The sequence below is a fragment of the Aspergillus luchuensis genome, chromosome 3 (assembly GCF_016861625.1).
Source record: "Aspergillus luchuensis IFO 4308 DNA, chromosome 3, nearly complete sequence".
In the NCBI taxonomy this organism is placed as follows: domain Eukaryota; kingdom Fungi; phylum Ascomycota; class Eurotiomycetes; order Eurotiales; family Aspergillaceae; genus Aspergillus; species Aspergillus luchuensis.
Window position 1 is genome coordinate 1,433,334 of NC_054851.1, and position 12,205 is coordinate 1,445,538.

At 49.4% G+C, this 12,205-nt stretch overlaps 4 protein-coding genes across 4 annotated transcripts; 2 read left to right on the forward strand and 2 right to left on the reverse strand.

Annotated features, from left to right (window-relative positions):
* Positions 1-1,428: 1,428 nt before the first annotated feature.
* AKAW2_30495A (uncharacterized protein) lies at positions 1,429-1,884 on the reverse strand (the record flags this gene model as incomplete). Its single annotated transcript, XM_041687016.1, has 1 exon — positions 1,429-1,884. The coding sequence occupies one exon, from the start codon at positions 1,882-1,884 to the stop codon at positions 1,429-1,431; it is 456 nt and encodes a 151-aa protein (XP_041540942.1).
* A 185-nt stretch (positions 1,885-2,069) lies between these two features.
* On the forward strand, positions 2,070-3,468 carry gpaB (guanine nucleotide-binding protein subunit alpha gpaB; the record flags this gene model as incomplete). The annotated part of the gene is made up of 6 exons (XM_041687017.1): positions 2,070-2,196; positions 2,287-2,632; positions 2,694-2,822; positions 2,889-3,018; positions 3,077-3,315; positions 3,369-3,468. The coding sequence occupies 6 exons, from the start codon at positions 2,070-2,072 to the stop codon at positions 3,466-3,468; spliced, it is 1,071 nt and encodes a 356-aa protein (XP_041540943.1).
* Positions 3,469-6,785: 3,317 nt separating this feature from the next.
* On the forward strand, positions 6,786-9,127 carry glpV (glycogen phosphorylase; the record flags this gene model as incomplete). Its single annotated transcript, XM_041687018.1, has 3 exons — positions 6,786-6,843; positions 6,897-8,662; positions 8,720-9,127. The coding sequence occupies 3 exons, from the start codon at positions 6,786-6,788 to the stop codon at positions 9,125-9,127; spliced, it is 2,232 nt and encodes a 743-aa protein (XP_041540944.1).
* A 437-nt stretch (positions 9,128-9,564) lies between these two features.
* On the reverse strand, positions 9,565-11,885 carry AKAW2_30498A (ATP-binding cassette long-chain fatty acid transporter PXA2; the record flags this gene model as incomplete). Its single annotated transcript, XM_041687019.1, has 4 exons — positions 9,565-9,640; positions 9,712-10,609; positions 10,674-11,310; positions 11,376-11,885. 4 exons carry the CDS (start codon positions 11,883-11,885, stop codon positions 9,565-9,567), a joined length of 2,121 nt encoding a protein of 706 aa, XP_041540945.1.
* Positions 11,886-12,205: the final 320 nt, after the last annotated feature.

Consider the following 12,205-nt stretch of genomic DNA (forward strand, 5'->3'; position numbering starts at 1 on the left):
CTTCTAAGCACACAGTGTTCCACTCGGGTGCTGTTGTTAGCCACAGCCTCACTTCATGTGCTGCTGGGCAAGATGATGCTCTGAAAGGTAAATGAAACTGAGAAAAAGGATACCATCAATACGAATAAGAAATACACAATAATCAACCAAAGAAGAAATGTATCATATAGAAGATCTAAGTATATAAGAGGATCGACACTCACTCCCTGCGTCAAGAAAATATGCGAAAAATGTTTGTTTGGATATTCAGGAGCACGGGGTACCACCGAATCGGCTCTAGACCAGATGTGACACAATACCGTCAATAGAGAATCAAACCCTTTACTCGGGTTTGTGGACGCACAGTAGTCGTTGTAGTAAGTGTTGGTTGGAGGAAAGGGAAGAATACAAGACACACGCTAAAATATTACGAGCGACAGAGAAAGCCTAGCAGCTAGGCAAACTGAGTGTGCCCTGTCTGGCCTGACTCGCTGTAATTGCTGCCACTGGCGTTTTGAGTTACTAGTACATTAGTCCCTTTTTCTTTTTGCCTCCCCCGGCCTGCCCACAAATCTGACCACAAGAATAGTAGTCTAGTAGTAGTAGGTAAAGCGTGGGTTATGTTTCTTTAGGGGCTGATGGGGAGGGTCTAAAAGAAGTAGGATTACTATCTCAGACATGCTCTGGGAGAGGGAGAACTTTGGCCATCAGGTGAACCCGACCATTGACATAAAGATCGGAATAGTAGAGGGTATTATTATTATTATTATTGTTATTTATTATTATTATTATTATTATCGTTATTTTTTTTGGAGGGAGGGAATATTATACTTACATACAACCCCAAGATCGATCAGATCCATTCACCCATTCAAACCCCCATTTAGCGCCAGAAGTTCTCTTTCTCCTCTCTCTTGGTCGTCTCTCCATCTCTCCCTTTATGTCTTTCACTCGCGGTAAGCTTGGGTCGCCCGGTCCACGTTTTTCCCAAATACCCACCCGCGCCCCTACGATCGAGCGAGTATGTAATCCTCTCCTCTGTCTTTCTGCCATCTCCACTTCCACCTGTCTAGATGACGATTGGGAAACATCCACAACTGGCCCATCCATCCCATCCCATCCCATCCCCATTCCATCCCATCCTCTCTACCAACCACTACGAACTAACCTTCCATCAATCAATCACATCCTACCATTCACCTTACTCCTCTTCCTCCCTCCACCCCCTCATTTTTCCTTTCCTACTAATTAACGCACACGAACTTATTTTCTCCTTTATAATGACCAGTAATAATACCTAATTCCCTTTCATATTCACACGTCCGCGCATTAGTTCCCCCCCATCCTCCATCCCATCCCATCCCATCCCATCTCATCTCCTTCCTCCCTTAACTACTATTACCCGCCTGATTGATCGACCCGACCGACGACTGATCCCCATTGCTTACATTATCTCACACTCGAGATCCGCGCTCTCATCCACTCTCCCACATCATCACCCCCCCCCCGATCGACTTTAACTACCCTTTTTAGCGTCAGGTCGTCATTCTCGCTCGCTTTCCTGCTCCGCAGTTGGTTCTCTTGACACCCCTCACCCTCTCGATCAAACCTCCAGCAGAACCATCCTACTCCGCGCTTGGGCTCGGCGTCTTTTCGTTGCTTCGCTGTCTCCCCTGCTTCCTTTCCACCTCCTGCGTCACGAGCCAACACCTCCGCCTCCCCGGGAGCTTGCAGTCGTCGTCGCTCCGGCCTTCCCCGTTTCGACCTCGAGCCGTCTGTTGTGGCTCTGCCTTCGGCCACTACGCGCGCAAGCCTCGATCCCTGATCGAACTCCGTTGTCGATCGCATATACCAACGTCTCTCTTGCTCTCCCTGTTCCGATCGCTGCAGCGATATCCTCCCCATTGCGCCGCTCATAACCTTCCGTCCGCAATCACATCTGTCTGTTTGGGTCGTTGGAGCTGCCACTCGTCTGGGTATTCGCCTCTCCCGTCGGCGTCGGGTCTCAGCGTCCTGACAGGTTGATGCCGTATCCTTCCGCAGGCAGCTAATGGGTTAGCTTTTCGCTGTCTGGGAATCATACCGAGAACATGGGTTCGTGTGTAAGCACGGAAGCGACAGGAGATGCGGAGTCGAAGCGGAGGAGCCAAGCAATCGACCGAAAACTAGAAGAGGACTCTAGGCGGCTACGGCGAGAGTGCAAGATCCTATTGCTTGGTTAGTTGCATTCTCCTCATCCGGCTATGCGAAGGCCGATGCTATTTCAAGCTCAACTGTTGCTAACTGTGATGTCGTGTGTGATGTTAGGTTCCGGAGAAAGCGGCAAGTCGACCATCGTCAAGCAAATGAAGATCATCCACCAAAATGGGTACACAGTTGAAGAGCTGGCGTTATATCGCCTAACGGTCTACAAGAACCTCCTCGATTGTACCAAATCTCTCATAGCAGCCTACCACCAGTTCTCGCTAGAACCTTCAAGTCAAAAAGTCCGCGACTACATCCAATTCCTTTCCGATTATAACATTGACCCTGATCCAAATATACCCCTGGATTCTCGGGTCGGTGACGCGATAACGTATCTCTGGAATGACCCTTGTACTTCCAATGTGCTGGAGCATCAGAACGAATTCTATCTGATGGATTCTGCGCCATAGTAAGTGCTTGCGTCAAATCGAGTCCTACCACAAGCACAGCCGCTGACCGAGTCCTTCTAGTTTCTTTGATGAAGCTAAGCGGATAGCTTCCCCAGATTACATACCCAACGTAAATGATGTACTCCGCGCGCGAACCAAAACGACAGGTATATATGAGACGCGATTTACCATGGGCCAGCTTAGCATACAGTATGACCTGTCCTCTCCTTGAAGGTGACCCCTGTTTCATCGACGATTTGCTGACTTGTCACATAGTATGTTCGATGTTGGCGGCCAGCGGAGCGAGCGGAAGAAGTGGATTCATTGCTTTGAAAACGTAACATCCATCATCTTCTGCGTGGCGCTGAGTGAGTATGACCAAGTATTATTGGAGGAGAGCAATCAGGTATGTCTCGGAGCGCTTCATCGCCCTGCCCATGCGCCACTGCTGATATCGCTTTCAGAATCGCATGATGGAAAGCTTAGTCCTGTTCGATTCCGTGGTCAATTCTCGATGGTTTATGCGAACGAGCATAATTCTTTTCCTAAACAAGGTCGATCTTTTCAAACAAAAGCTTCCTCGATCTCCATTGAACCATTACTTTCCGGACTATTCCGGCGGCAATGACGTGAATCGGGCGGCCAAATACCTTCTTTGGAGATTCAATCAAGTCAACAGAGCGCATCTGAATCTTTACCCTCAGTAAGTTTTGGTCAAACCTGCTCGTGCTGTGTAATCACTAATTCGCCCTCAAGTCTGACTCAGGCTACCGACACGACGAATATCCGTCTGGTATTCGCCGCTGTAAAGGAAACAATCCTGCAAAATGCCCTCAAGGATTCGGGTATTCTGTGAGGCAGCTATCGTTGGAAGACCAACTAGACCCGGTTTACGTTACCGAGATTCTCCACTTCGGCAATTGGCTACGTTGTGTAGAGGCCGTCCTATCTGCCCTCTCACTAGTCAGTCTTCCAGCCCGGTTTTACTGATGAACCTCATTTCTCTCTGAGGCTTTGATGCTTCTGATTTGCACACTTTTTGCAGCTTTGGCGTTCGTTATCTTTTGATTTTCTTTGTTCGTTTGTTCATCACATTGTGTTCAGTCGGTAGGCATCGGCGTTACGGTGCTAAGTTGACCTCACAGTTCAATGTGCCTGGCGCTGGGTTGGTTCATGGTCATTGGAATTTGTGGCATGGTGTCAAGTTTTCCTTCTCATTTGTGATCTTTCAGGATGATATGTTTCTTGGGGCTTTTCTATCTGCATCGGCCATAACAGACCACGTCCAACTCCTGGGGCTGATCTTCAATCGATGAGCTCAAGGTCCTCAATAACAGGAAGAGGGAGTCACAGGCCTTGGCATTACATTCTTTGCACGTGGACTGCGCAAAGCCTTTTAATATCCTGTTTCATGCCCCCGGAATTTCCTATAACCCTTATTTTTTTTTTTTCTTTTCTTTTCTTTTCTTTTCCCATGACTTGACTCTGCATCTAATGGCGATCTCTCTTTACATACTTCTCTAATTTTCTATGCTATTACCCGGCATTCTGTTTTACTTGTTTCTGTTGATTTTCTATCTTCCCGTCTATACCACGCAGCTTGTTGTAGCGATCCTATGCATGCAATTGATCTCTTACCCATGAAATGTCACCGTGCCCTATGTGCAGTGATGCTGCCCATTGCAAGCGGAGCGGCTCCCATCGGATGATGCTGTTAGGCGTGCTGCTTACTGTCTTGAAGTCGATGTTACTTATTTTGACGTTCTCTTGCCCGCCCAAAAGGCGAGCATCTCTAGGCCAAGGCCAGTTGTGGCAGTGCCTCCAGACATCATTACCGTCCCAGCTGGTGGTTGAGAGTACGGCCAGGCAATTCGCAGCGAGGTCGAGTCGACTGGGCATGTAGGTATGGAAAGCTCCGAGCGCAGCTTCATGTTGGTTTCTTCCGCTAGTTCACGGGAACCAGTCAAGACATTGGAGAGGGCTTGCATCGTGCAAAGGTCATGGGAAACGCCCATGGCTCGCGCGGAGTTCCTCGAGCTCAGACCGTTGATCCTAGCGCTCAAATGAAATGATAGACGGGGGAGAGCGTTGATGACCCGCCGATCAGACAGGAAGGTTGCAGTGCGGGGGTGGGGGGGGGGGATGAGGCCGGAGATGGACTGGACCCGGAGGACTGAGCTGCGGGCGGGTGGTTAGTAGTAGTAGATTTATTCCAAAGAGCTGTAGAAAGGAAGATGCAATCAAAAGAGGGAAAAATAAAGAGAATAACGGAAATAGTACATTGTATTGCATGCATCAATACATGTGGTTGATGTCGTAGAGACCAGACCTGTAGTAGTAGTAGTAGTAGTAGTAGTAGTAGTAGTAGTAGTAGTAGTAGCAGTTAGTAGTTCTGGCGATCAAAGAAGCAGCAACTGTTAGTAGTAACTGGAGTAGTCGAAAGGAGTAGGTATCCAGAGACAAGACTGTCTACTTACTATACGGTATCAATACACCGTCACCCAGTTCCAGAGTCAATCCTTCCTCCATCCACTCCACTACTTACTAGTACTTCCTCCCCTCCCCGATCACCATGCGTCATAGCGGCAGCTCCGGTCAGGCCAGACGGCGACTGTCAGACGGACGAGATGGTGGTGGTGGAGCAGTGATGAATTAATTCATGCTGTCTTGTCTCGTTTCTGTCGCCTAAAACCCCTCTTTCCAAGGAAACGTCGTGACTTCTATTGAGTTCAGGCCCAGTTCCGGACAATCCGTCAGTCAACACACACATCCTCCTCCATCCAATGCTGGTCTAGCATTCAGGGAGCTACACGGCAGCTTAGGGCGTTGCCCAGTTACGCTGTTCTATTTGCGAATTGAGCTAGTTGGAAGTTCCATGAAAGTCTAGACACTTGCCTCGCACGACATTGCATGAGAGCCCGGGGACCAAACGTATGATCATCCATTCCGGATTCCTGTTCGATCCTCCATCTATCGCCAACTGCCATCCCAGACTTCCATATTACCCCTCCCGGTTGTTTCGCATGCCCTGCTTTGATCCCAGCATTGCGATTTTGACACCCTTGTCACGCGGTTGATTGACAGAAAGGGATGGAGGGGGAAGTAAAGGTCTGCTACTCTCTATACTTACTATAGTGAAGTATAGTCAGTCCGTGGTACTACTTACAGTACCTCGCTCCCACCCCCCTCCCACTACTTCCTTCCTTCCTTCTTCTTTGTCTTCTCCCCCTCCCTCTCAAGCCTTTCCCCCCTTTTCTCTTTCGCCTTTTCCCACTATAGGATTCGAGGCGCTCCCTTAGCTCAGGCTTCTTTGTTATTGAATGCCTCATACTCAAATCGTTGGGCTAGTCTATTGACCACTTCTTGAACTAGCTAGTGTTTCCGCCACTTCAACGCTTGTTCAGCTACAATGGCCTCGGAACAGCCTCGTCGTGAAAGAAAGCCTTCGGTTGGAGCTCCGGTGTCTGAGCTCCAAGGACCTATTGGTCCCGGCTTCAGTCGTCCCAAGCACAGACGTACCTTCACCGGCTTCGGACCCGCAGAGATCAAAAGTGTTGAAGCTAGTATTCCCGAGCATCTTAGGGAGGCGTGAGTATTGATCCTGATATAACTCTTTTGCCATGATAGCCGTCGCTCTCCATAGCTGCAAAGCTGCAAGCTTGTCCCATATTCAACCGTCATTGGAGTATCGCTGACCTGCCTTGTATCCTAGATGGCGGAAGCACGTAGGATACTCGATGACGCGCTTCTATCTGAGATCGTTTTGCTAAGCCTGTGTTTGTCATAGTCCGTCAATGGATTTGCCAATAAAGAAGAGTTCGAAGTAGGTTGGATAGTACATACAGCGTCGAGCATTTCACTTATGATGTGAATAGGATGAGCTGGTCCGCCACATCGAAACTACTTTGGCTCGCTCCTTGTACAACTGTGACGAATTGTATTATAACACTCGCTGGACAGCATCAGGGAACGAACAGCTGACGTATTAGGGCCGCATACTCTGGAACCGCCCTAGCCTTTCGAGATCGCTTGATCATCGAATGGAATAAGACGCAACAGCGACAAGCTTCTGCCGACCAGAAGCGAGTGTATTGTGAGCGGATCCTTGAAATACTTAAACTATCATTTACTTATCTGTGAGAACACTTGCCAGATCTTTCTCTCGAATTTCTTATGGGCCGAGCTCTGGATAATGCCATGCTCAATGTCGGCTTGAAGGACGTTGCAAGAGGTAGGAATCCTGGAACAAATGCCCAATACATCTTACTAATCCTATGAGATTAGAGGGCCTGAAGGACCTTGGCTTCCGAGTCGAAGATGTCATTAGCCAGGAGCATGATGCTGCACTGGGAAATGGAGGTCTTGGACGCTTGGCTGCGTGTCTACTCGACAGTCTGGCGACATTGAACTATCCAGCCTGGGGCTACGGTCTACGCTACCGTTATGGTATTTTCAAGCAGGAAATTGTAGACGGGTATCAGATGGAAGTCCCCGACTACTGGCTTGACTTCAACCCATGGGAGTTCCCGCGGCATGAAATCACTGTCGATATTCAGTTTTATGGCTGGGTGAGAAAATACCAGGACGAGAATGGTAAAACCATCCACTCATGGCAAGACGGCGAAACTGTGCAAGCAGTAGCGTACGATGTTCCTGTCCCGGGCTATGGCACACGGACCACGAACAATCTTCGGCTGTGGTCTTGCAAGGCTTCCAGCGGAGAGTTCAACTTCCAGAAATTCAACGCTGGCGATTACGAAAGTGCTGTCGCAGAGCAACAACGTGCGGAGACAATCTCTGCGGTGCTCTATCCGAATGACAACCTTGACAGGGGTAAGGAGCTAAGACTTAAACAACAGTACTTCTGGTGTGCTGCCTCTCTGTTCGACATTGTCCGGAGATTCAAGAAGACCAAGAGAGCTTGGAGCGAGTTTCCCGATCAGGTTGCCATTCAATTGAATGACACTCATCCAACCTTGGCTATAGTCGAACTTCAGCGCATTTTGATTGATAACGAAGGTCTCGAGTGGGACGAGGCATGGGCTATCGTGACAAAGACCTTCGGGTACACGAATCACACGGTTTTGCCAGAGGCCCTGGAGAAGTGGTCTGTCCCGTTGGTGCAAAACCTGCTACCACGGCACATGCAGATCATCTTCGACATCAACTTATATTTCCTCCAGCATGTTGAAAAGAACTTTCCGCAAGATAGAGACTTACTGTCTCGGGTGTCGATTATTGAAGAGTCCCACCCGAAGATGGTGAGGATGGCTTATATCGCTATTATTGGCTCCCATAAAGTCAACGGGGTCGCAGAACTACACTCAGATCTGTTGCGGACCACCCTTTTCAAGGATTTCGTGACAATATACGGCCCGGACAAGTTCACCAATGTTACCAATGGTGTTACTCCACGTCGTTGGCTACACCAGGCAAACCCACGATTGTCTGATCTAATCGCTTCCAGGCTCGGAGGATATCAATTCTTGACTGATTTGACACTTTTAGACCGGCTCGAGGCTTTCGTTGATGACAAGGCATTCCAACGCGAATGGGCCGAGATTAAGACCGCGAACAAAATTCGTCTCGCTAAACACATCAAAGAGACAACCGGTTACAGTGTAAATCCACAGGCTTTGTTTGATATTCAAGTCAAGCGTATCCATGAGTACAAGCGGCAGCAGCTGAACATCTTCGGTGTCATCCACCGATACTTGAGGATCAAGTCAATGTCTGCGGAAGAGAAAAAGAAGGCACTGCCGCGCGTATCTGTCTTTGGAGGCAAAGCAGCCCCAGGCTACTGGATGGCGAAGACCGTTATTCACCTGATTAACAAAGTTGCATCCGTGGTAAACAATGACCCTGAAGTTGGTGATCTTTTGAAGGTGATCTTTGTCGAGGACTACAACGTCAGTAAGGCCGAAATTATCTGTCCAGCGTCTGATATCAGCGAGCACATCTCAACCGCTGGTACGGAGGGCAGCGGTACTAGTAACATGAAATTCGTTATGAACGGTGGCTTGATCATTGGAACTTGCGACGGTGCTAACGTATGAAGCCCTATATCCCGTCTGCGATGCTAGCACTGACCATTGCCCCCTGTATAGATCGAGATTACCAGAGAAATCGGGGAGCAGAACATATTCCTCTTTGGAAATCTAGCAGAAGATGTGGAAGAGCTTCGACACCGACACCTCTACGGCGATTTCCAGCTCGATCCTCACTTGGCTAAAGTCTTCGATGCAATTCGTGGCGGCATGTTCGGTGATGTTAACAATTTCTCGGCACTCATCGCCTCCATTGTTGAGCACGGAGATTACTACCTAGTGTCTGATGACTTCAACTCGTATATCACCACACAGGACTTGGTAGATGAGTCATTCCAGAACCGCGAAGAGTGGTTAGCCAAGTCCATCACCAGTGTGGCACGCATGGGTTTCTTCTCGACCGACCGCGTGATCAATGAGTACGCCGAAAGCATTTGGAATGTAGAGCCCCTCGAGGTGGAAAATTAGACAGTGGCCATTGTTGAAGTTGGACTCCTGCATCATCTGGTCCTTCCTCTCGGTTTGCCGTTTTGTCACCCGCTCTATTCTTCCGCTTTTCTTTCCTCTTGGCGAGTTGGATTGAACTTCTACTATTACATGGATCCTACACTCGTAACGCTGCCCGTTGAACAGGAGAGAGATGCTTATGACGGAGCCATTCATTCACTCCGCAGTAACTCATTGTTTGGATCAGCAATTATCAAACAGCTATATTCTATGCAACTAACTGTTCTTACAAAGTTCCATGCGTCTTCTACATTAATCATGAATGTGTAAGTTGCCCCAAACGCGCTACACATACCATAACGCAACCATGCACGGCAAGTGACACAGCGACGACAACTATAAACCCCATATATACTCTATATCCCTTCAAGAGAATGACACGTGTATAAAACACTGCCCTAAGCGCTCAATTCAGCCATGCGCCTCTGCAACTCTGGCACCATGCGAAGTTGGAGGTCCAGCTCCTCCTTCTCACTGTAATAAACCGCTGTTAGCTCATCTCCCATGGTACAGCCACCAAAACAACTCGGAGCGATGCAACTTACTCTTCCAACTTTAGTCTCCTTTCCCAGTCCAGACCAGTGAAGATGTAGCTTCCTTGCCCATCAAACTGCAGAATCTTCTTGTGATATTTCCAAAGACTCCGTCGGTGGGACACAGTCATCAGCGTAGTACCTAGCTTCTTGGCTGTTTCGTACATGACCCGTTCAATTTCCAAAGTCACAGAGGAGGTGCACTCGTCCAAAATGGCGAATTTTGGCCGATGATAAAATAGTCTGGCCATGGCTATCCGTTGTTGCAGACCGCCAGATAGGACGTCGCGCCATTCTTCCTCAGCGTCCCAACCTCCAGGGCGATCAACAACGGAAGCGATCTCCACGACCGAGAGAATCTCGTACAGATCATCGTCAGTAATGCCCTTGGCGCGCATTTCGCGGACACCATCTGGGTAGATAACTTGTTGGCGGAGTGTACCTCGCGAAAGATACGGGCGCTGAGGGATGTAGAAGATGTCGTCAAATCGGGGCTTCTTGACCTGGCCTCCATAAACAGGCCATAGGCCGCCGAGGATGCGAAACAGGGAGGACTTGCCGCATCCGTTTGGCCCAACAATCAGAAGGTGGTCGCCTGGGTGCACGGTGAAGGACAGTTTGCGGACCAGAACATCACCGTTTGGTGAAACAATAGGCACATCGGTGAATTCGATTGAATCACTTTCTTCGACGACTCCGCGGCCGGATAAGATGGCTGTGTTTTCTTCTGTGGAGGCGGAGGACACTAGCTTCTTCTCAAAACGGCCGGCTAAGAGGTCGTCCATAACCTCTAGCAACGAAGAGACACGGGCTGTGTGGCCGGCTAGTTCGGAGATTTCTTTGTAGGAGAACATAAGACGTCCAAAGGCGTCTGAGGAAGAAAGTAGCATTCTCCGATTGGTAACGAAGCCTATTTGATGCATGTCAGTCATCGTGCTGATGTATAGGTCTCTAGCCTGGGCGCAAATGCTTACTCTCGGTACGGTCACCCATAGTCTGAGTGACTTGGCCGGGAATGCGGAAGAAGACGGGGATACTGCAGAGGATCAATCCCAAGGCGCCCCAGAAGTACTTAATAACGAAATCCTCCATGAATCCGTGGTATAAGCGTCTGCGAAGAATGCGGTTCACGTGTTTAATCAAAGTGAAGTAGCCCTTATCCAAGGTATCCTTTTCTGCCTCGTGACCATGGTAGAGAGCCACCTCTTCGCTGTAGTCGATCAAACGCGAGTGCAGGAACCGGAACTCGCCTTCTAGACGTGCTTCGTCGGCCACATATTTGCCAAATGGTGGCGTCAAGGCTCGCATAACATTGGCGGATAATTGCACCAAGAGGCTCATGATAAACAGGCCTTCTCCGCCCACACTCTTGGAAAGAGAGTAGTTGTAGATGGCCATGTCAAGAATGGGTTTTGCCAGGTTGGAGTACAGCTCTGCCAGGCTGTCGGAGAACCTTGAAACATCTACTGTGATGAGCTGGTCGGGGTTCTTGACCCGATCGTCCAAAGCGGATATGGCATAGAACGTCATGTTCGACAGATATTTGTCATGTATGTAGTCTGTCAGGCGTTTGCGGTAAGAGAGAGCGAGTTTGCATTGGTGATAAGATAGCTACCGCAACGCAAAAGGGACTTAGCTCCTGGACCTTTCTCTTCTGTTGATATGAAGCCACTTACCATGGAGTTCGTGAATGTCGCAGGAACTGCCACTATCATCCACCACACTAGCCCCAGCAAGAAGTCTTTGCCTCTCCCTCTCACCAGATTGCTAACCAGCCGGCCATCCAGCTCGGCCACATACAGACTCAGCAGTGTCCGCAGCACCAGGAAGACACTGTGGCCAAACAGGAGCCGTAACTCTTTGCTCCGCCAACCGGGGATCACGATCTTCAACAGACGAAGCAGATTGCGAAAGAATTCCCGGTTGACTTCGACCTTTTTGCGCGGACGATCGCCGCCTTCGCCAAGACTACTGGTTCCAGGGCGTCGGCGCAGTTCTTCCTGGTGCTGGGAGGCGGCCTTTTGCTCGGAGATGGCATTATGGACGCGTTTCACGAGAGCGGCGAAGAGAGCTAAATACACAGTACGGGATATTTGTTTACGATGACGGAGGTAGGTGGCAGCCAGGCGGGAGAAGAGGTGTCGGATGGACCGCTCGGGCGGAAATAACTTGGATTGCGCAGCCATAGTTGCGACGTAAACCCCGGAAGTGTAGTTAGCCGAAGTCGATGACGGCTAACATGACCGGTGAATACAAAGGGAAAGGAGGGGAGATGAAGAGGAACGAGAAAGAGGATGAAGATGAAGAGAGATAGGGAGGGGGGAGGAAGATATGATGGAGGAGAAGAGCGAGGGGATGACGATGGAAGGATGATGGATGGGGGCTTGACATGTGAATAGGCCCGGGGGCTCCTTCCCTCCCCGGATTCTCGGGGCCTGCCGAGGATGTCCGCCTTATCTAAGCGGGGAACTGTTTACATTCTTCTAACTAACTAAAATATTGATTA